This window comes from Petromyzon marinus, assembly GCF_048934315.1.
Source record: "Petromyzon marinus isolate PM22_M1 ecotype Great Lakes invasive population chromosome 68 unlocalized genomic scaffold, UKy_Petmar_22M1.pri1.0 chr68_unloc.1, whole genome shotgun sequence".
NCBI classification, from domain to species: domain Eukaryota; kingdom Metazoa; phylum Chordata; class Hyperoartia; order Petromyzontiformes; family Petromyzontidae; genus Petromyzon; species Petromyzon marinus.
In genome coordinates this window covers 1,851,739-1,874,061 of record NW_027422597.1, presented here as the reverse complement: position 1 = coordinate 1,874,061, position 22,323 = coordinate 1,851,739, and the positions used below count along the sequence as shown (strand labels likewise).

The window sequence follows — 22,323 nt, the reverse complement described above, 5'->3', positions numbered from 1 at the left end:
TTTAGAATTCCGGAATCGAATCCTCGATTTCATCGTTACAAATAGCTGTTTTAAATGTGTAAATATATTTAAAGTGACGTCTTTACCCCTCCTATTGCTTTGTACTCCTATCGGTGTTGTTCGTGTCTGATATTGTTTGTTCTTGTAACGTTCCGACCCCGTGTGCCTCCTACTGGAGCATCTCTAAACAAAGAGCTTTACATCATTAATACATCATAAATCTTTTTTTACAAGGATTCATGTTTACTGCATTAACCACAATACCTGCAGTCAAAATGCAAACACAAAACACACTATTATAATATATGATGGTGGCATTGTCCTTGAATCTGATTGGTCCACACCAAGAGACGGCTTTCTTTTGAGCCTCGACCCAATTGGTGCTCGACCAGATGACGCCAAAAGGCGTCACACAGCTCAAAGACAATGCCGCTAGCAAAGTAGCGAGGGCTCGGGGTGAGCATCTACATCATCATTAGAGGTCTACATCATTAGAGGTCTAATGATGATGTAGATGCTCACCCCGAGCCCTCATTACTTTGCTAGCGGCATTGTCTCTGAGCTGTGTGACGCCTTCTGACGTCATCTGGTCGAGCACCAATTGGTGGTCGAGGCTCAAAAGAAAGCCATCCCTTGGTGTGGACCAATCAGTTTCAAGGACAATGCATCATCATATGTTATCATAGTACGTTTTGTGTTTGCATTTTGACTGCAGGTTTTGTGGTTGATGCAGTAAACATGAATCCTTCGTTAAAAGGTTTCAGTTTTGTTGCCAGAAAAAAGGGGAAAACCACCCCTATTATTTTGGTACTGGCAAAAGGAGGTCTAAACAAAGAGCTTTACAGCGTTTCCGATTTCCTACTCCTGCCGCAGTACAAATTATCACTTGCCCTGACAGCCTGTTAACAGGCTAGGTTTAGATTATTTTGGCAGCTTTACATTCCCACGGTGGTGGCGACGATAACGATGATGATGATGACGACGACGATGACGATGATGACAATGATGATGATGACGACGATGATGACGATGACGATGATGCTATCAGCGACTTGGTTGAGCTGCTCTCATTTCGCCTTGGCTGCCGGACCGATCTCAGCGGCCGGCCCCACCGTGGCGTCAACGGCGGCGAGCTTTCGCTTCGTCGCGCGACCGGGGCCTCCTTCGGGCACCGGACGGCCGTCGATCTGCGGGCCGGCATCGCCCGGGGCGGCCGGGTAGTACGGCAAGTGCTCGGGCGGAATCGAGAAGTACTTCTTGGACAGCGAGGCCAGCCGCTCGGCCGACAGGCCGCCGACGGGGGCAGTCGGCAGTCGGACCGACTCGAGCGTCCCCTGCTCGATCGTGTCGACGTCGGCGCCAAAAATATCCCGCAGAACGGATCGCCGAAGCAGGTCGACGTTCCCCGGCGCGACCAGCGGGACGCAGGTGACCTCGTCGTCCGGAGTCGAGCTCAGGTGCCTCATGCGAAGCGCTCCTTCATCGACCTCGAAGAAGTAGTTGGACGCGTATCGGGGCGGCATCGGCCTGAAGTGCCTCTTCAGGAGACTCTCCCAGCCCGTGTAGAAAGGGCGCTGGGCATCGCGATGGTCGAAGAACGTCGCCTCGACGCCGCTGATCAGGTTGACGGCGTCGACGACTTCCCACGGCGTGTAGAAGTTCTTGCCCCTCATCGCATTGCGACACCACGCGACGACCCTATCGGCCTGGTTGTGCGAGTGGCCCGGCGGGAGGTACAACAGAACGACTTTGCGGTAGAACAAGACCGACAGCAGCGCAAAGAACATGAACGCCACTTGAGACTTGTCCTGGCCAACGCGGTTGTCCAGAATGGCCACCAGCGTCGTGGGCATCGCGCCCGGGCGCCTGCCGAGCAGCCGCATGTGGTGCACGAAGCGGAGGCTGCACAGCGCGTCCGCGTCCTTCCCTTGGCCACGCTCGTCGTAGAAGATCACGCTGTTGACGCCGCTCGTGACGTCCGCCAGCACGAAATTCCGCAGCGCCAGGCTCGAGTCGAAGCGATCGGCGGACGGCCGCACGTGGCCGCAGTGCGGCATGGCGAAGCTCCCGCCAAAGCCCTCAACCTGAACCCGAACGGTCGGCGGGCGGCTCGGTCCGCGGGCAGAGTCGGCGGCGCCGGGCTCGCCGTCGTCGCAGTGGTCCGGAACGACGGCGGCCGGGACGTCCTGGCCGGGAGCGTGCCGCTCGACGTACTCCCTCACGAAAGCGGACACCGTCCGGCGCTGGGCGACCGCCGCGGCGAGAGGCAAATTCTTCTCCTGCAGCAGGCGCTCGCGCTCGTCCGCCGGGAGATCCCCGCGCGCGAGCCGGGCGTCGAGGCGGGCGCAGCAGTCGCAGGCGTCGTCCGCGGTGCGTGCCAAGCGGAGCCCGGGGTAGAACACGTGGACGTACTGGATCCAGCGCGAATACGACACGACCCGGCTGCCCTCGACGGCATCCAAATTGGCCTTGTACCGGCGATAGAGCTCGGTCCAGGTGACGTTGGGCTCAACCAAGTACTGCCGAGGCCGACGGTGGGAGCAGGGAAAGTCGTCCTCGACCTCCCACGCGCAGGCGCTCTCCCTGATGGCCTCGAGGTCGTCGGCGGCGAGCGCGTGATGCGGGACCCTTGGCGGGCGCCTCGCGCGCGACGTTTCCACGCCGCTCTCGAGGGCCTTCCGCAGGCGGTGGACGCGGGAGCCGCCGACCGGGATGACCGCGCGGATCACGCTCTCCGACAGGCCCCGCTGAAGCATCTGCAGGACGATCCTCTCCGACTGCCGCCACTCGGATCCGCCCCGGGCCGCCTCCGTCGAGCGCCACTCGTCGCGAATGCTGCGGACGGCGTCGTCGCCGAGAATGCTGACGGCTCGGGCCATCGCGGCCTCCTTGCGGTCGCGACGTCCGCGAGCCTGACGGGGCGCGGGGACGCTGGGCCGCGAACCGCCGCTGCCGGGGAGGGTCGGCAGCTGCGAGGGCGGGAGCGACGTCACGGCAGACGGCGTAGCCACCGGCGTCGATGCCGTCACCACCGATGACGACGATGATGACGGTGACGATGACGATGATGACGATGAAGACGACGATGATGTCGGGCAAGACGCCGCTGCCGCCGGGAACGTGCCGCTGGAAAGGCTGACAAACTCGATGATGCGCTCCATCCACCGGCTCGCGACGGCATTGCCGCCGAACGCCCTCCTGAAGTCCTCGAGAGCGGCCAGCGACTCGCCGAAGGTGGACGCCGGCAGCGAGCGCCAATGGGCCTGCCCATACCCGAGCAAGGAATGCATTCGCTTGTTCAGCTCCGCCGCCCGTTTGTTCTCGCTGCGCTTGGACATGGCGGCAGAATGGTCCTCGTCCGGTGCACCGCGGTGGGGGGTGTGACGGTAGTGCCCCCCCCCCACACAAAAATAAATAAATAAATGAGTTAATTAATTACGGGGTGTCCCAGCCATGAGGTTCAAATGCCCCGCGTGGGTGACGGTGATGATGGCATCAGCAGCCTCCCTCGTTGACAAAGCCACTTTAAGATGTTTTTTTTTCTCTCTCTCGTTGGTGTTTTTTTTCCGTTTCAGTTTCCTGTTGCACCCGGTCGAAGGGCCGAATGGCTCACAGGGCTAAACCAAATTGAATTAAATTAAATTAAACCTTGCCACCATTGTGGCGATGGCCCAGGTGGCTTTGTCCGAAACAAAGAGCTACTACGCAGCAGCTCACCGTAGGGGGGGATGGGGGGGAGGGGGGGCCCTTGGACCTGGCGAAATAATAAAAAGTGGTTTAGAGTAGACGGCAAAGAGCTTTCCAGCTCATCGGATTGCTCCTGCAGTCATTCAAAATACAAAGATTTCTGATTCCGATTCCCGTAAGTTTCAGATTCCTGGAATATTGATTCTGAATCGATTCTGCCTGCACTTCATAGCTAGAATCGCACAAAAAAAATCCTCACGGGAATCGATTCGTGCGTGTTTGGAGGATTGGGGACAGCGTGATGAAGAATCGATTCTTCGTAAACGATACAGCGGGCGGGAGAGTAAATCGTCGATATCATGAATAGATTCTAAGGAGGAGGAATCGCCGAGGAAATTAAATCGCTTAATAGGGGGCGGAGCCGTCGTGATTGTGGATCGATTCCTAGGGTGTGGACTCGTCGACATAGTGAATCGATTGTTGGCTGGTGGGAGTGTGAATCCCGGAATAGTGAATCGATTTAAGGGGGGTGGAATCGTCGAGGTAGCGATTCTATGCTCGGTGTGCAAGTGGTGGGGTGGTAGGGGGTGAATCGATTTAATGATAACTTATTCCTAGGGGCGGGAATCGTAGAAATAATCGATTCCTCGACTCCCTCCACCCCACTCCTATCCCCCTTCCCTACCCCTCCTACCCCCTCCCCCCATCCCTCCCCCACCCTTAACCCCTCCCCTCACTCCTCCCCCCACCCCTCCCCCTCCCTTAACCCCTCCCCCACCCCTCCCCCCACCCCTCCCCCCACCCCTCCCCCCCTTACCCCCTCCCCCCCCCCCTTACCCCCTCCCCCCTCCTTTTCTGGCTGTGCTGCCTAGCGAACGCAGGCCAAGTGTTAGAACCTCGCGTGCCTCACCACCACCAACACCACCACCAACACCACCAACACCACCACCACCAACACCACCACCACCAACACCACCACCAACACCACCACCAACACCACCAACACCACCAACACCACCACTACCACCAACACCACCACCACCATCACCAACACCAACACCACCAACACCACCACCAACACCACCAACACCACCACCAACACCACCAACACCACCACCAACACCACCAACATCAACACCACCACTACCACCAACACCACCAACACCACCACCACCAACACCACCACCAACACCACCACCACCAACACCACCACCAACACCACCAACACCACCAACACCAATAACACCACCAACAACACCAACACCAACACCACCACTACCACCAACACCACCAACACCACCACCAACAACACCAACACCACCACCACCAACACCACCACCACCAACACCACCACCACCAACACCACCACTACCACCAACACCACCAACACCACCACCAACACCACCACCAACACCACCACCAACATCACCACCAACACCACCACCAACACCAACACCACCACCAACACCACCACCACCAACACCACCACCAACACCACCAACACCTCCACCAACACCACCACCACCAACACCACCAGACTCCAAATATACAGCAGCAGCAGACTCGGTCAGTGTCAGGATGGAACCCACGACCTCCTGTAAACCAGGCGAGGGAGTTAACATCCCATCAGAGGGAGAGAGAGAGAGACACAGACTCCAGATATACAGCAGCAGGCATAGTCAGAATTGGGATCGAACCCACGACCTCCTGTAACCCAGGCGACTTGGTTAACATCTCCTAGCCACCGTGGCGCCCCCCTCTGGTTCAAGCCAATTGCCTGCCTCTGCGACTGCTGATGAAACTAAACTAGAAACTAGTTTTTATTTATTTTACTTCATCAGGTTAAGACCCCACTGAGCTGTTATAAAACATTTCAGCTCGCGACCTGACCACAAAGGGTAGTCTAATTAATATCTTATAATAATATGAATATTCTAAATTGATATTAATATCCTCAAACAATATTAATATCCTCTAGTGGGTATTCAATTTTCTTGCTGTGGTTTTCACACCTGATGATGATTGCTCGTGTTGCAGTCGAAACGTCGTGAGAATTTTATTGTTTTATATTTTTATTATTTTATTGTTTCCCTTCTACGTGACTTTACCGAAAGAACCAAGAATATTAATCCCTGCAGTCACGAAAGCTTTAAACCAAAATGTACAAGTAGTTGTCGTTTTGATTGTGTAAATAAATTTAAAGTGATGTGTTTACCCTTCCTATGGCTTTGTACTCCTTTCGGTGTTGTTTTGTGTCTTGATATTGTTGTTGCAACGTTCCGACCCCGTGTGCCTCCCACTGGAACATCTCTAAACAAAGAGCTTTACATCGTTTCCGATTTCCTACTCCTGCCGCAGTATAAATTATCACTTGCCCTGACAGTCTGTTAACAGGCTAGGTTTAGATTATTTTGGCAGCTCTACATTCCCACGGTGGTGGCGACGATAACGATGATGATGACGACGATGACGATGATGACGACGATGATGATGATGACGATAATGACGATGACGACGATGACGACTATGATGACGATGATGACGACGACGATAATGACGATGACGACGACGATGATGCTATCAGCGACTTGGTGGAGCTGCTCTCATTTCGCCTTGGCTGCCGGACCGATCTCAGCGGCCGGCCCCACCGTCGCGTCAACGGCGGCGAGCTTTCGCTTCGTCGCGCGACCGGGGCCTCCTTCGGGCACCGGACGGCCGTCGATCTGCGGGCCGGCATCGCCCGGGGCGGCCGGGTAGTACGGCAAGTGCTCGGGCGGAATCGAGAAGTACTTCTTGGACAGCGAGGCCAGCCGCTCGGCCGACAGGCCGCCGACGGGGGCAGTCGGCAGTCGGACCGACTCGAGCGTCCCCTGCTCGATCGTGTCGACGTCGGCGCCAAAAATATCCCGCAGAACGGATCGCCGAAGCAGGTCGACGTTCCCCGGCGCGACCAGCGGGACGCAGGTGACCTCGTCGTCCGGAGTCGAGCTCAGGTGCCTCATGCGAAGCGCTCCTTCATCGACCTCGAAGAAGTAGTTGGACGCGTATCGGGGCGGCATCGGCCTGAAGTGCCTCTTCAGGAGACTCTCCCAGCCCGTGTAGAAAGGGCGCTGGGCATCGCGATGGTCGAAGAACGTCGCCTCGACGCCGCTGATCAGGTTGACGGCGTCGACGACTTCCCACGGCGTGTAGAAGTTCTTGCCCCTCATCGCATTGCGACACCACGCGACGACCCTATCGGCCTGGTTGTGCGAGTGGCCCGGCGGGAGGTACAACAGAACGACTTTGCGGTAGAACAAGACCGACAGCAGCGCAAAGAACATGAACGCCACTTGAGACTTGTCCTGGCCAACGCGGTTGTCCAGAATGGCCACCAGCGTCGTGGGCATCGCGCCCGGGCGCCTGCCGAGCAGCCGCATGTGGTGCACGAAGCGGAGGCTGCACAGCGCGTCCGCGTCCTTCCCTTGGCCACGCTCGTCGTAGAAGATCACGCTGTTGACGCCGCTCGTGACGTCCGCCAGCACGAAATTCCGCAGCGCCAGGCTCGAGTCGAAGCGATCGGCGGACGGCCGCACGTGGCCGCAGTGCGGCATGGCGAAGCTCCCGCCAAAGCCCTCAACCTGAACCCGAACGGTCGGCGGGCGGCTCGGTCCGCGGGCAGAGTCGGCGGCGCCGGGCTCGCCGTCGTCGCAGTGGTCCGGAACGACGGCGGCCGGGACGTCCTGGCCGGGAGCGTGCCGCTCGACGTACTCCCTCACGAAAGCGGACACCGTCCGGCGCTGGGCGACCGCCGCGGCGAGAGGCAAATTCTTCTCCTGCAGCAGGCGCTCGCGCTCGTCCGCCGGGAGATCCCCGCGCGCGAGCCGGGCGTCGAGGCGGGCGCAGCAGTCGCAGGCGTCGTCCGCGGTGCGTGCCAAGCGGAGCCCGGGGTAGAACACGTGGACGTACTGGATCCAGCGCGAATACGACACGACCCGGCTGCCCTCGACGGCATCCAAATTGGCCTTGTACCGGCGATAGAGCTCGGTCCAGGTGACGTTGGGCTCAACCGAGTACTGCCGAGGCCGACGGTGGGAGCAGGGAAAGTCGTCCTCGACCTCCCACGCGCAGGCGCGGGCGCCTCGCGCGCGACGTTTCCACGCCGCTCTCGAGGGCCTTCCGCAGGCGGTGGACGCGGGAGCCGCCGACCGGGATGACCGCGCGGATCACGCTCTCCGACAGGCCCCGCTGAAGCATCTGCAGGACGATCCTCTCCGACTGCCGCCACTCGGATCCGCCCCGGGCCGCCTCCGTCGAGCGCCACTCGTCGCGAATGCTGCGGACGGCGTCGTCGCCGAGAATGCTGACGGCTCGGGCCATCGCGGCCTCCTTGCGGTCGCGACGTCCGCGAGCCTGACGGGGCGCGGGGACGCTGGGCCGCGAACCGCCGCTGCCGGGGAGGGTCGGCAGCTGCGAGGGCGGGAGCGACGTCACGGCAGACGGCGTAGCCACCGGCGTCGATGCCGTCACCGATGATGACGACGATGACGATGATGATGATGATGATGATGACGGTGACGACGATGATGATGTCGACGATGATGATGACGACGACGACGATGAAGACGATGACGATGATGTCGGGCAAGACGCCGCGGCCGCCGGGAACGTGCCGCTGGAAAGGCTGACAAACTCGATGATGCGCTCCATCCACCGGCTCGCGACGGCATTGCCGCCGAACGCCCTCCTGAAGTCCTCGAGAGCGGCCAGCGACTCGCCGAAGGTGGACGCCGGCAGCGAGCGCCAATGGGCCTGCCCATACCCGAGCAAGGAATGCATTCGCTTGTTCAGCTCCGCCGCCCGTTTGTTCTCGCTGCGCTTGGACATGGCGGCAGAATGGTCCTCGTCCGGTGCACCGCGGTGGGGGTGTGACGGTAGTCGCCCCCCCCAACACAAAAATAAATAAATAAATGGGTTAATTAATTACGGGGTGTCCCAGCCATGAGGTTCAAATGCCCCGCGCGGGTGACGGTGATGATGGCATCAGCAGCCTCCCTCGTTGACAAAGCCACTTTAAGATGTTTGTTTTTCTCTCTCTCGTTGGTGTTTTTTTTCCGTTTCAGTTTCCTGTTGCACCCGGTCGAAGGGCCGAATGGCTCACAGGGCTAAACCAAATTGAATTAAATTAAACCTTGCCACCATTGTGGCGATGGCCCAGGTGGCTTTGTCCGAAACAAAGAGCTACTACGCAGCAGCTCGCCGTAGGGGGGGAGGGGGGAGGCCCTTGGAGCTGGCGAAATAATAAAAAGTGGTTTAGAGTAGACGGCAAAGAGCTTTCCAGCTCATCGGATTGCTCCTGCAGTCATTCAAAATACAAAGATTTCTGATTCCGATTCCCGTAAGTTTCAGATTCCTGGAATATTGATTCTGAATCGATTCTGCCTGCGCTTCATAGCTAGAATCGCACAAAAAAATCCTCACGGGAATCGATTCGTGCGTGTTTGGAGCATTGGGGACAGCGTGATGAAGAATCGATTCTTCGTAAACGATACAGCGGGCGGGAGAGTAAATCGTCGATATCATGAATAGATTCTAAGGAGGAGGAATCGCCGAGAAAATTAAATCGCTTAATAGGGGGCGGAGCCGTCGTGATTGTGGATCGATTCCTAGGGGGTGGACACGTCGACATAGTGAATCGATTGTTGGCTGGTGGGAGTGTGAATCCCGGGATAGGGAATCGATTTAAGGGGGGTGGAATCGACGAGGTAGCGATTCTATGCTCGGTGTGCAAGTGGTGGGGTGGTAGGGGGTGAATCGATTTAATGATTACTTATTCCTAGGGGCGGGAATCGTCGAAATAATCGATTCCTCGACTCCCTCCACCCCACTCCTATCCCCCTTCCCTACCCCTCCTACCCCCTCCCCCCACCCCTCCCCCACCCTTAACCCCTCCCCCACCCCTCCCCCCACCCCTCCCCCCACCCCTCCCCCACCCCCCCTTACCCCCTCCCCCCTCCTTTTCTGGCTGTGCTGCCCAGCGAACGCAGGCCAAGTGTTAGAACCTCGCGTGCCTCACCACCAACACCACCACCAACACCACCAACACCACCACCAACACCACCACCAACACCACCAACACCACCAACACCACCACCAACACCACCACCATCACCACCACCAACACCACCACCACCAACACCACCACCACCAACACCACCACCAACACCACCAACACCACCAACACCAACACCACCACCAACACCACCAACACCACCACCAACACCACCAACACCACCAACACCACCACCAACACCACTACCACCACCACCAACACCACCAACACCAACACCACCAACACCACCACCAACACCACCAACACCACCACCAACACCACCAACACCACCACCAACACCACCAACACCACCACCATCACCACCACCAACACCACCACCACCAACACCACCACCAACACCACCAACACCACCACCAACACCACCAACACCACCAACACCAACACCACCACCAACACCACCAACACCACCACCAACACCACCAACACCACCAACACCACCACCAACACCACTACCACCACCACCAACACCACCAACACCAACACCACCAACACCACCACCAACATCACCACCAACACCACCACCAACACCACCACTACCACCAACACCACCACCAACACCACCACCAACACCACCACCAACACCACCAACACCACCACCAACAACACCAACACCACCACGAACACCACCACCACCACCAACACCACCAACAACACCACCACCACCACCAACACCACCACCAACACCACCACCACCAACACCACCAACACCAACACCACCACCAACACCACCACCAACAACACCAACACCACCACTACCACCAACACCACCAACACCACCACCAACAACACCAACACCACCACCACCAACACCACCACCACCAACACTACCAACACCAACACCACCACCACCAACACCACCACCAACACCACCACCAACACCACCACCAACACCACCAACACCACCACCAACACCAACACCACCACCAACACCACCAACACCACCACCAACACCACCACCACCAACACCACCACCACCAACACCACCAGACTCCAAATATACAGCAGCAGCAGACTCGGTCAGTGTCAGGATGGAACCCACGACCTCATGTAAACCAGGCGAGGGAGTTAACATCCCATCAGAGGGAGAGAGAGAGAGACACAGACTCCAGATATACAGCAGCAGGCATAGTCAGAATTGGGATGGAACCCACGACCTCCTGTATCCCAGGCGAGGTGGTTAACATCTCCTAGCCACCGTGGCGCCCCCCTCTGGTTCAAGCCAATTGCCTGCCTCTGCGACTGCTGATGAAACTAAACGAGAAACTAGTTTTATTTATTTTACTTCATCAGGTTAAGACCCCACTGAGCTGTTATAAAACATTTCAGCTCGCGACCTGACCACAAAGGGTAGTCTCATTAATATCTTATAATAATATGAATATTCTAAATTGATATTAATATCCTCAAACAATATTAATATCCTCTAGTGGGTATTCAATTTTCTTGCTGTGGTTTTCACACCTGATGATGATTGCTCGTTTTGCAGTCGAAACGTCGTGAGAATTTTATTGATTTATATTTTTATTATTTTATTGTTTCCCTTCTACGTGACTTTACCGAAAGAACCAAGAATATGAATCCCTGCAGTCACGAAAGCTTTAAACCAAAATTTACAAGTAGTTGTCGTTTTAATTGTGTAAATAAATTTAAAGTGATGTGTTTACCCTTCCTATGGCTTTGTACTCCTTTCGGTGTTGTTTTATGTCTTGATATTGTTGTTGCAACGTTCCGACCCCGTGTGCCTCCCACTGGAACATCTCTAAACAAAGAGCTTTACAGCGTTTCCGATTTCCTACTCCTGCCGCAGTATAAATTATCACTTGCCCTGACAGCCTGTTAACAGGCTAGGTTTAGATTATTTTGGCAGCTCTACATTCCCACGGTGGTGGCGACGATAACGATGATGATGACGACGACGACGATGACGATGATGACGACGACGATGATGACGATGATGATGATGACGATAATGACGATGACGATGATGATGACGACGATGACGATGATGACGATGACGATGACGACGACAATGACGACGATGATGCTATCAGCGACTTGGTGGAGCTGCTCTCATTTCGCCTTGGCTGCCGGACCGATCTCAGCGGCCGGCCCCACCGTCGCGTCAACGGCGGCGAGCTTTCGCTTCGTCGCGCGACCGGGGCCTCCTTCGGGCACCGGACGGCCGTCGATCTGCGGGCCGGCATCGCCCGGGGCGGCCGGGTAGTACGGCAAGTGCTCGGGCGGAATCGAGAAGTACTTCTTGGACAGCGAGGCCAGCCGCTCGGCCGACAGGCCGCCGACGGGGGCAGTCGGCAGTCGGACCGACTCGAGCGTCCCCTGCTCGATCGTGTCGACGTCGGCGCCAAAAATATCCCGCAGAACGGATCGCCGAAGCAGGTCGACGTTCCCCGGCGCGACCAGCGGGACGCAGGTGACCTCGTCGTCCGGAGTCGAGCTCAGGTGCCTCATGCGAAGCGCTCCTTCATCGACCTCGAAGAAGTAGTTGGACGCGTATCGGGGCGGCATCGGCCTGAAGTGCCTCTTCAGGAGACTCTCCCAGCCCGTGTAGAAAGGGCGCTGGGCATCGCGATGGTCGAAGAACGTCGCCTCGACGCCGCTGATCAGGTTGACGGCGTCGACGACTTCCCACGGCGTGTAGAAGTTCTTGCCCCTCATCGCATTGCGACACCACGCGACGACCCTATCGGCCTGGTTGTGCGAGTGGCCCGGCGGGAGGTACAACAGAACGACTTTGCGGTAGAACAAGACCGACAGCAGCGCAAAGAACATGAACGCCACTTGAGACTTGTCCTGGCCAACGCGGTTGTCCAGAATGGCCACCAGCGTCGTGGGCATCGCGCCCGGGCGCCTGCCGAGCAGCCGCATGTGGTGCACGAAGCGGAGGCTGCACAGCGCGTCCGCGTCCTTCCCTTGGCCACGCTCGTCGTAGAAGATCACGCTGTTGACGCCGCTCGTGACGTCCGCCAGCACGAAATTCCGCAGCGCCAGGCTCGAGTCGAAGCGATCGGCGGACGGCCGCACGTGGCCGCAGTGCGGCATGGCGAAGCTCCCGCCAAAGCCCTCAACCTGAACCCGAACGGTCGGCGGGCGGCTCGGTCCGCGGGCAGAGTCGGCGGCGCCGGGCTCGCCGTCGTCGCAGTGGTCCGGAACGACGGCGGCCGGGACGTCCTGGCCGGGAGCGTGCCGCTCGACGTACTCCCTCACGAAAGCGGACACCGTCCGGCGCTGGGCGACCGCCGCGGCGAGAGGCAAATTCTTCTCCTGCAGCAGGCGCTCGCGCTCGTCCGCCGGGAGATCCCCGCGCGCGAGCCGGGCGTCGAGGCGGGCGCAGCAGTCGCAGGCGTCGTCCGCGGTGCGTGCCAAGCGGAGCCCGGGGTAGAACACGTGGACGTACTGGATCCAGCGCGAATACGACACGACCCGGCTGCCCTCGACGGCATCCAAATTGGCCTTGTACCGGCGATAGAGCTCGGTCCAGGTGACGTTGGGCTCAACCGAGTACTGCCGAGGCCGACGGTGGGAGCAGGGAAAGTCGTCCTCGACCTCCCACGCGCAGGCGCTCTCCCTGATGGCCTCGAGGTCGTCGGCGGCGAGCGCGTGATGCGGGACCCTTGGCGGGCGCCTCGCGCGCGACGTTTCCACGCCGCTCTCGAGGGCCTTCCGCAGGCGGTGGACGCGGGAGCCGCCGACCGGGATGACCGCGCGGATCACGCTCTCCGACAGGCCCCGCTGAAGCATCTGCAGGACGATCCTCTCCGACTGCCGCCACTCGGATCCGCCCCGGGCCGCCTCCGTCGAGCGCCACTCGTCGCGAATGCTGCGGACGGCGTCGTCGCCGAGAATGCTGACGGCTCGGGCCATCGCGGCCTCCTTGCGGTCGCGACGTCCGCGAGCCTGACGGGGCGCGGGGACGCTGGGCCGCGAACCGCCGCTGCCGGGGAGGGTCGGCAGCTGCGAGGGCGGGAGCGACGTCACGGCAGACGGCGTAGCCACCGGCGTTGCCGTCACCGATGATGATGACGATGATGATGACGATGATGACGACGATGACGATGACGATGATGATGATGATGATGTCGGGCAAGACGCCGCCGCTGCCGCCGGGAACGTGCCGCTGGAAAGGCTGACAAACTCGATGATGCGCTCCATCCACCGGCTCGCGACGGCATTGCCGCTGAACGCCCTCCTGAAGTCCTCGAGAGCGGCCAGCGACTCGCCGAAGGTGGACGCCGGCAGCGAGCGCCAATGGGCCTGCCCATACCCGAGCAAGGAATGCATTCGCTTGTTCAGCTCCGCCGCCCGTTTGTTCTCGCTGCGCTTGGACATGGCGGCAGAATGGTCCTCGTCCGGTGCACCGCGGTGGGGGGGTGACGGTAGTCGCCCCCCACCCCACACAAAAATAAATAAATAAATGAGTTAATTAATTACGGGGTGTCCCAGCCATGAGGTTCAAATGCCCCGCGTGGATGACGGTGATGATAGCATCAGCAGCCTCCCTCGTTGACAAAGCCACTTTAAGATGTTTTTTTTCTCTCTCTCTCGTTGGTGTTTTTTTTTCGTTTCAGTTGCCTGTTGCACCCGGTCGAAGGGCCGAATGGCTCACAGGGCTAAACCAAATTAAATTGAATTAAACCTTGCCACCATTGTGGCGATGGCCCAGGTGGCTTTGTCCGAAACAAAGAGCTACTACGCAGCAGCTCACCGTAGGGGGGGAGGGGGGAGGGGGGAGGCCCTTGGACCTGGCGAAATAATAAAAAGTGGTTTAGAGTAGACGGCAAAGAGCTTTCCAGCTCATCGGATTGCTCCTGCAGTCATTCAAAATACAAAGATTTCTGATTCCGATTCCCGTAAGTTTCAGATTCCTGGAATATTGATTCTAAATCGATTCTGCCTGCGCTTCATAGCAAGAATCGCACAAAAAAAATCCTTACGGGAATCGATTCGTGCGTGTTTGGAGCATTGGGGACAGCGTGATGAAGAATCGATTCTTCGTAAACGATACAGCGGGAGGGAGAGTAAATCGTCGATATCATGAATAGATTCTAAGGAGGAAGAATCGCCGAGGAAATTAAATCGCTTAATAGGGGGCGGAGCCGTCGTGATTGTGGATCGATTCCTAAGGGGTGGACTCGTCGACATAGTGAATCGATTGTTGGCTGGTGGGAGTGTGAATCCCGGAATAGTGAATCGATTTAAGGGGGGTGGAATCGTCGAGGTAGCGATTCTATGCTCGGTGTGCAAGTGGTGGGGTGGTAGGGGGTGAATCGATTTAATGATAACTTATTCCTAGGGGCGGGAATCGTAGAAATAATCGATTCCTCGACTCCCTCCACCCCACTCCTATCCCCCTTCCCTACCCCTCCTACCCCCTCCCCCCACCCCTCCCCCACCCTTAACCCCTCCCCTCACTCCTCCCCCCACCCCTCCCCCTCCCTTAACCCCTCCCCCACCCTTAACCCCTCCCCCACCCCTCCCTCCACCCCTCCCCCCACCCCTCCCCCCCTTACCCCCTCCCCCCCTTACCCCCTCCCCCCTCCTTTTCTGGCTGTGCTGCCTAGCGAACGCAGGCCAAGTGTTAGAACCTCGCGTGCCTCACCACCACCAACACCACCAACACCACCACCAACACCACCACCACCAACACCACCAACACCACCACCACCAACACCACCACCAACACCACCACTACCACCAACACCACCACCAACACCACCACTACCACCAACACCACCAACACCACCAACACCAACACCACCACTACCACCAACACCACCAACACCACCACCAACACCACCAACACCACCAACACCACCAACACCACCACCAACACCACCAACACCAACATCAACACCAACACCACCAACACCAACACCACCACTACCACCAACACCACCAACACCACCACCAACACCACCACCAACACCAACACCACCACTACCACCAACACCACCACCAACACCACCAACACCACCAACACCACCAACACCACCACCAACACCACCACTACCACCAACACCACCACCAACACCACCACCACCACTACCACCAACACCACCACCAACACCACCACTACCACCAACACCACCACCAACACCACCAACACCACCACCAACACCACCACCACCAACACCACCACCAACACCACCAACACCACCACCAACACCACCACCACCAACACCACCAACACCACCAACACCACCACCAACACCACCAACATCAACACCACCAACACCAACACCACCAACACCAACACCACCACTACCACCAACACCACCAACACCACCACCAACACCACCACCACCAACACCACCACCAACACCACCAACACCACCAACACCAATAACACCACCACCAACACCACCAACACCAACACCACCACCAACACCACCACCAACAACACCAACACCAACACCACCACTACCACCAACACCACCAACACCACCACCAACAACACCAACACCACCACCACCAACACCACCAACACCACCAACACCAACACCACCACTACCACCAACACCACCAACACCACCACCAACACCACCACCAACACCACCACCAACATCACCACCAACACCACCACCAACACCAACACCACCACCAACACCACCACCACCAACACCACCACCAACACCACCAACACCTCCACCAACACCACCACCACCAACACCACCAACACCACCAGACTCCAAATATACAGCAGCAGCAGACTCGGTCAGTGTCAGGATGGAACCCACGACCTCCTGTAAACCAGGCGAGGGAGTTAACATCCCATCAGAGGGAGAGAGAGAGAGACACAGACTCCAGATATACAGCAGCAGGCATAGTCAGAATTGGGATGGAACCCACGACCTCCTGTAATCCAGGCGACTTGGTTAACATCTCCTAGCCACCGTGGCGCCCCCCTCTGGTTCAAGCCAATTGCCTGCCTCTGCGACTGCTGATGAAACTAAACTAGAAACTAGTTTTATTTATTTTACTTCATCAGGTAAAGACCCCACTGAGCTGTTATAAAACATTTCAGCTCGCGACCTGACCACAAAGGGTAGTCTAATTAATATCTTATAATAATATGAATATTCTAAATTGATATTAATATCCTCAAACAATATTAATATCCTCTAGTGGGTATTAAATTTTCTTGCTGTGGTTTTCACACCTGATGATTGCTCGTTTTGCAGTCGAAACGTCGTGAGAATTTTATTGATTTATATTTTTATTATTTTATTGTTTCCCTTCTACGTGACTTTACCGACAGAACCAAGAATATTAATCCCTGCAGTCACGAAAGCTTTAAACCAAAATTTACAAGTAGTTGTCATTTTAATTGTGTAAATAAATTTAAACTGATGTGTTTACCCTTCCTATGGCTTTGTACTCCTTTCGGTGTTGTTTTGTGTCTTGATATTGTTGTTGCAACGTTCCGACCCCGTGTGCCTCCTACTGGAACATCTCTAAACAAAGAGCTTTACAGCATTTCAGATTTCCTACTCCTGCCGCAGTATAAATTATCACTTGCCCTGACAGCCTGTTAACAGGCTAGGTTTAGATTATTTTGGCAGCTCTACATTCCCACGGTGGTGGCGACGATGACGATGATGATGATGACGACGATGACGACTATGATGACGATGATGACGACGACGATAATGACGATGATGACGATGACGACGACGATGATGCTATCAGCGACTTGGTGGAGCTGCTCTCATTTCGCCTTGGCTGCCGGACCGATCTCAGCGGCCGGCCCCACCGTCGCGTCAACGGCGGCGAGCTTTCGCTTCGTCGCGCGACCGGGGCCTCCTTCGGGCACCGGACGGCCGTCGATCTGCGGGCCGGCATCGCCCGGGGCGGCCGGGTAGTACGGCAAGTGCTCGGGCGGAATCGAGAAGTACTTCTTGGACAGCGAGGCCAGCCGCTCGGCCGACAGGCCGCCGACGGGGGCAGTCGGCAGTCGGACCGACTCGAGCGTCCCCTGCTCGATCGTGTCGACGTCGGCGCCAAAAATATCCCGCAGAACGGATCGCCGAAGCAGGTCGACGTTCCCCGGCGCGACCAGCGGGACGCAGGTGACCTCGTCGTCCGGAGTCGAGCTCAGGTGCCTCATGCGAAGCGCTCCTTCATCGACCTCGAAGAAGTAGTTGGACGCGTATCGGGGCGGCATCGGCCTGAAGTGCCTCTTCAGGAGACTCTCCCAGCCCGTGTAGAAAGGGCGCTGGGCATCGCGATGGTCGAAGAACGTCGCCTCGACGCCGCTGATCAGGTTGACGGCGTCGACGACTTCCCACGGCGTGTAGAAGTTCTTGCCCCTCATCGCATTGCGACACCACGCGACGACCCTATCGGCCTGGTTGTGCGAGTGGCCCGGCGGGAGGTACAACAGAACGACTTTGCGGTAGAACAAGACCGACAGCAGCGCAAAGAACATGAACGCCACTTGAGACTTGTCCTGGCCAACGCGGTTGTCCAGAATGGCCACCAGCGTCGTGGGCATCGCGCCCGGGCGCCTGCCGAGCAGCCGCATGTGGTGCACGAAGCGGAGGCTGCACAGCGCGTCCGCGTCCTTCCCTTGGCCACGCTCGTCGTAGAAGATCACGCTGTTGACGCCGCTCGTGACGTCCGCCAGCACGAAATTCCGCAGCGCCAGGCTCGAGTCGAAGCGATCGGCGGACGGCCGCACGTGGCCGCAGTGCGGCATGGCGAAGCTCCCGCCAAAGCCCTCAACCTGAACCCGAACGGTCGGCGGGCGGCTCGGTCCGCGGGCAGAGTCGGCGGCGCCGGGCTCGCCGTCGTCGCAGTGGTCCGGAACGACGGCGGCCGGGACGTCCTGGCCGGGAGCGTGCCGCTCGACGTACTCCCTCACGAAAGCGGACACCGTCCGGCGCTGGGCGACCGCCGCGGCGAGAGGCAAATTCTTCTCCTGCAGCAGGCGCTCGCGCTCGTCCGCCGGGAGATCCCCGCGCGCGAGCCGGGCGTCGAGGCGGGCGCAGCAGTCGCAGGCGTCGTCCGCGGTGCGTGCCAAGCGGAGCCCGGGGTAGAACACGTGGACGTACTGGATCCAGCGCGAATACGACACGACCCGGCTGCCCTCGACGGCATCCAAATTGGCCTTGTACCGGCGATAGAGCTCGGTCCAGGTGACGTTGGGCTCAACCGAGTACTGCCGAGGCCGACGGTGGGAGCAGGGAAAGTCGTCCTCGACCTCCCACGCGCAGGCGCTCTCCCTGATGGCCTCGAGGTCGTCGGCGGCGAGCGCGTGATGCGGGACCCTTGGCGGGCGCCTCGCGCGCGACGTTTCCACGCCGCTCTCGAGGGCCTTCCGCAGGCGGTGGACGCGGGAGCCGCCGACCGGGATGACCGCGCGGATCACCCTCTCCGACAGGCCCCGCTGAAGCATCTGCAGGACGATCCTCTCCGACTGCCGCCACTCGGATCCGCCCCGGGCCGCCTCCGTCGAGCGCCACTCGTCGCGAATGCTGCGGACGGCGTCGTCGCCGAGAATGCTGACGGCTCGGGCCATCGCGGCCTCCTTGCGGTCGCGACGTCCGCGAGCCTGACGGGGCGCGGGGACGCTGGGCCGCGAACCGCCGCTGCCGGGGAGGGTCGGCAGCTGCGAGGGCGGGAGCGACGTCACGGCAGACGGCGTAGCCACCGGCGTCGATGCCGTCACCGATGATGATGACGATGACGATGATGACGATGATGACGATGATGACGATGACGATGATGTCGGGCAAGACGCCGCCGCTGCCGCCGGGAACGTGCCGCTGGAAAGGCTGACAAACTCGATGATGCGCTCCATCCACCGGCTCGCGACGGCATTGCCGCCGAACGCCCTCCTGAAGTCCTCGAGAGCGGCCAGCGACTCGCCGAAGGTGGACGCCGGCAGCGAGCGCCAATGGGCCTGCCCATACCCGAGCAAGGAATGCATTCGCTTGTTCAGCTCCGCCGCCCGTTTGTTCTCGCTGCGCTTGGACATGGCGGCAGAATGGTCCTCGTCCGGGTGCACCGCGGTGGGGGGTGACGGTAGTGGCCCCCCCCCCCCCACAAGTAAATAAATAAATAAATGGGTTAATTAATTACGGGGTGTCCCAGCCATGAGGTTCAAATGCCCCGCGTGGGTGACGGTGATGATGGCATCAGCAGCCTCCCTCGTTGACAAAGCCACTTTAAGATGTTTTTTTTTCTCTCTCTCGTTGGTGTTTTTTTTCGTTTCAGTTTCCTGTTGCACCCGGTCGAAGGGCCGAATGGCTCACAGGGCTAAACCAAATGGAATTGAATTAAATTAAACCTTGCCACCATTGTGGCGATGGCCCAGGTGGCTTTGTCCGAAACAAAGAGCTACTACGCAGCAGCTCGCCGTAGGGGGGGAGGGGGGAGGGGCCCTTGGACCTGGCGAAATAATAAAAGGTGGTTTAGAGTAGACGGCAAAGAGCTTTCCAGCTCATCGGATTGCTCCTGCAGTCATTCAAAATACAAAGATTTCCGATTCCAGTAAGCTTCCGATTCCCGTTAGCTTCCGATTCGCGGAATCATAATCGTGAATCGATTGCGCCTGGTTACTTAATAGCGAGAATCGCTCGCGAACCCTTCGAATCGATTCGTGCGCGGTCGGAGGAGGATGAGGAGTGTGGTGGTGGGGGGAGGCAGCGAGATGAAGAATCGATTCTTCCTAATTGATACAGCGAGTAGGAGAGTGAATCGTCGATATCGTGAATAGATTCTTGGGAGGAAGAATCGCCGAGGTAATTAAATCGCTTCGTATCGGGCGGAGTCGTCGTGTTTGTGGGTCGAATCGATTCTTGGCTGGGAGGGGGTGGGAACCCCCCTGGATCGGGAATCGATTCCAGGGGGTGAAATCACCGAAGTAGCGATTCTGTTATTGTTGCGTGCGGTGGGTGTGGTGCTGATTCGATATAATAATGAATTTATTCTTAGGAGCCGGAATCGTCGAAATAATCGATCCTTCGACTCCCCCCACTCAACTCCTTTCCCCCCTCTCTCTACCCCATCTACCCCCACCCGCCCCTCTCCACCCCTCCCCCCACCCCACCCCAACCACTCTCACCACGCCCCTTTGCACGCCCCTCCCCCCACCCCACCTACTCTCACCACGCCCCTCTCCACCCCTCCCCCCACCCCTCTCCACCCAACCCCAACCACTCTCACCACGCCCCTTTCTACGCCCCTCCCCCACCCCACCCACTCTTACCACGCCCCTTTCCACGCCCCTCCCCCTCGCCCCTCTCCACCCCCCACCCCAACCACTCTCACCACGCCCCTTTGCACGCCCCTCCCCCCACCCCACCTACTCTCACCACGCCCCTCTCCACCCCTCCCCCCACCCCTCTCCACCCAACCCCAACCACTCTCACCACGCCCCTTTCTACGCCCCTCCCCCACCCCACCCACTCTTACCACGCCCCTTTCCACGCCCCTCCCCCCACCCCTCTCCACCCCACCCCAACCACTCTCACCACGCCCCTTTCCCCGCCCCTCCCCCCACCCCACCCACTCTCACCACGCCCCTTTCCACGCCCCTCCCCCCACCCCACCCACTCTCACCACGCCCCTCTCCACCCCTCTCCACCCCACCCCAACCACTCTCACCACGCCCCTTTCCACGCCCCTCCCCCCACCCCACCCACTCTCACCACGCCCCTCTCCACCCCTCCCCCCACCCCACCCCAACAACTCTCACCACGCCCCTTTCCCCGCCCCCTCTCACGTCGCCCCTCCCCCCGCCCCTCCCCCCACCCCTCCCCCCCGCCCCTCCCCCCTCCTTCTCTCGCTGTGCGGCCTAGCGAACGGAGGCGGCGTTGGAACCTCGCGGCCTCACCGAGGTCGGCGCCTTTATCATCATCATTCTTTATCATTCTTAAGTCTTATTAAGTCTTCTTAATTCTTTATTCTTCTTCATTCTTTATTCTTATTAAGTCTTTATTCTATTCCTTCCTTCTGTTTCAATCAAATTTGTTTCGTGTTTAAGTCTTAACCATCATCACCACCATCAACACGACCATCAACACCACCATCACTAACATCACCACTACCACTGTCACCATCATTACCATCATCACTAACATCACCACCACCATCACTAACATCACCACTAACATCACCACTACCATCATCATCACTAACATCACCACTACCATCACTAACATCACCACCACCATCACCACCATCACCACAACCATCATCATCACTAACATCACCACCATCATCACCACCATCACTAACACCACCACCATCACTAACATCATCACTACCACTGTCACCATCACTAAACACCACCACTAACATCACCACTACCACCATCACTAACATCACCACTACCATCACTAACATCACCACTACCACTGTCACCATCATTACCATCATCACTAACATCACCATCATCACCACCATCACTAACATTACCACTGTCACCATCACTAAACACCATCACTAACATCACCACTAACACCACCATCATCACCACCATCACTAACATCACCATCACT

General features: G+C 58.1%; 6 protein-coding genes across 7 annotated transcripts in view; 1 reads left to right on the top strand and 5 right to left on the bottom strand.

The window, feature by feature from the left end:
* Positions 1 to 573: 573 nt before the first annotated feature.
* LOC142907995 (uncharacterized) lies at positions 574 to 4,355 on the bottom strand. The gene has a single exon (XM_076058116.1). The coding sequence runs from the start codon at positions 3,336 to 3,338 to the stop codon at positions 1,068 to 1,070; it is 2,271 nt and encodes a 756-aa protein (XP_075914231.1). The 5' UTR covers positions 3,339 to 4,355; the 3' UTR covers positions 574 to 1,067.
* A 1,386-nt stretch (positions 4,356 to 5,741) lies between these two features.
* LOC142908045 (uncharacterized) lies at positions 5,742 to 7,802 on the bottom strand (the record flags this gene model as incomplete). Its single annotated transcript, XM_076058212.1, has 1 exon — positions 5,742 to 7,802. A coding segment is annotated over one exon (1,512 nt), but the record flags the coding sequence as incomplete, so codon positions are not given.
* Position 7,803: 1 nt separating this feature from the next.
* Positions 7,804 to 9,548, bottom strand: LOC142908044 (uncharacterized; the record flags this gene model as incomplete). Its single annotated transcript, XM_076058211.1, has 1 exon — positions 7,804 to 9,548. A coding segment is annotated over exon 1 (750 nt), but the record flags the coding sequence as incomplete, so codon positions are not given.
* Positions 9,549 to 11,141: 1,593 nt separating this feature from the next.
* LOC142907994 (uncharacterized) lies at positions 11,142 to 15,155 on the bottom strand. Its single transcript, XM_076058115.1, has one exon. The coding sequence runs from the start codon at positions 14,144 to 14,146 to the stop codon at positions 11,870 to 11,872; it is 2,277 nt and encodes a 758-aa protein (XP_075914230.1). The 5' UTR covers positions 14,147 to 15,155; the 3' UTR covers positions 11,142 to 11,869.
* A 1,383-nt stretch (positions 15,156 to 16,538) lies between these two features.
* On the bottom strand, positions 16,539 to 20,348 carry LOC142907993 (uncharacterized). The gene has a single exon (XM_076058114.1). The coding sequence runs from the start codon at positions 19,794 to 19,796 to the stop codon at positions 17,526 to 17,528; it is 2,271 nt and encodes a 756-aa protein (XP_075914229.1). The 5' UTR covers positions 19,797 to 20,348; the 3' UTR covers positions 16,539 to 17,525.
* A 1,233-nt stretch (positions 20,349 to 21,581) lies between these two features.
* LOC116937608 (ras GTPase-activating protein-binding protein 2-like) overlaps positions 21,582 to 22,323 on the top strand; it is a 44,243-nt gene continuing 43,501 nt past the window's right edge. For both annotated transcript variants that reach the window (XM_076058113.1, XM_076058111.1), the window contains exon 1: positions 21,582 to 21,660. The gene's annotated coding sequence lies outside the window, so the exon portion shown is untranslated. The remainder of the gene's footprint in view (positions 21,661 to 22,323) is intronic.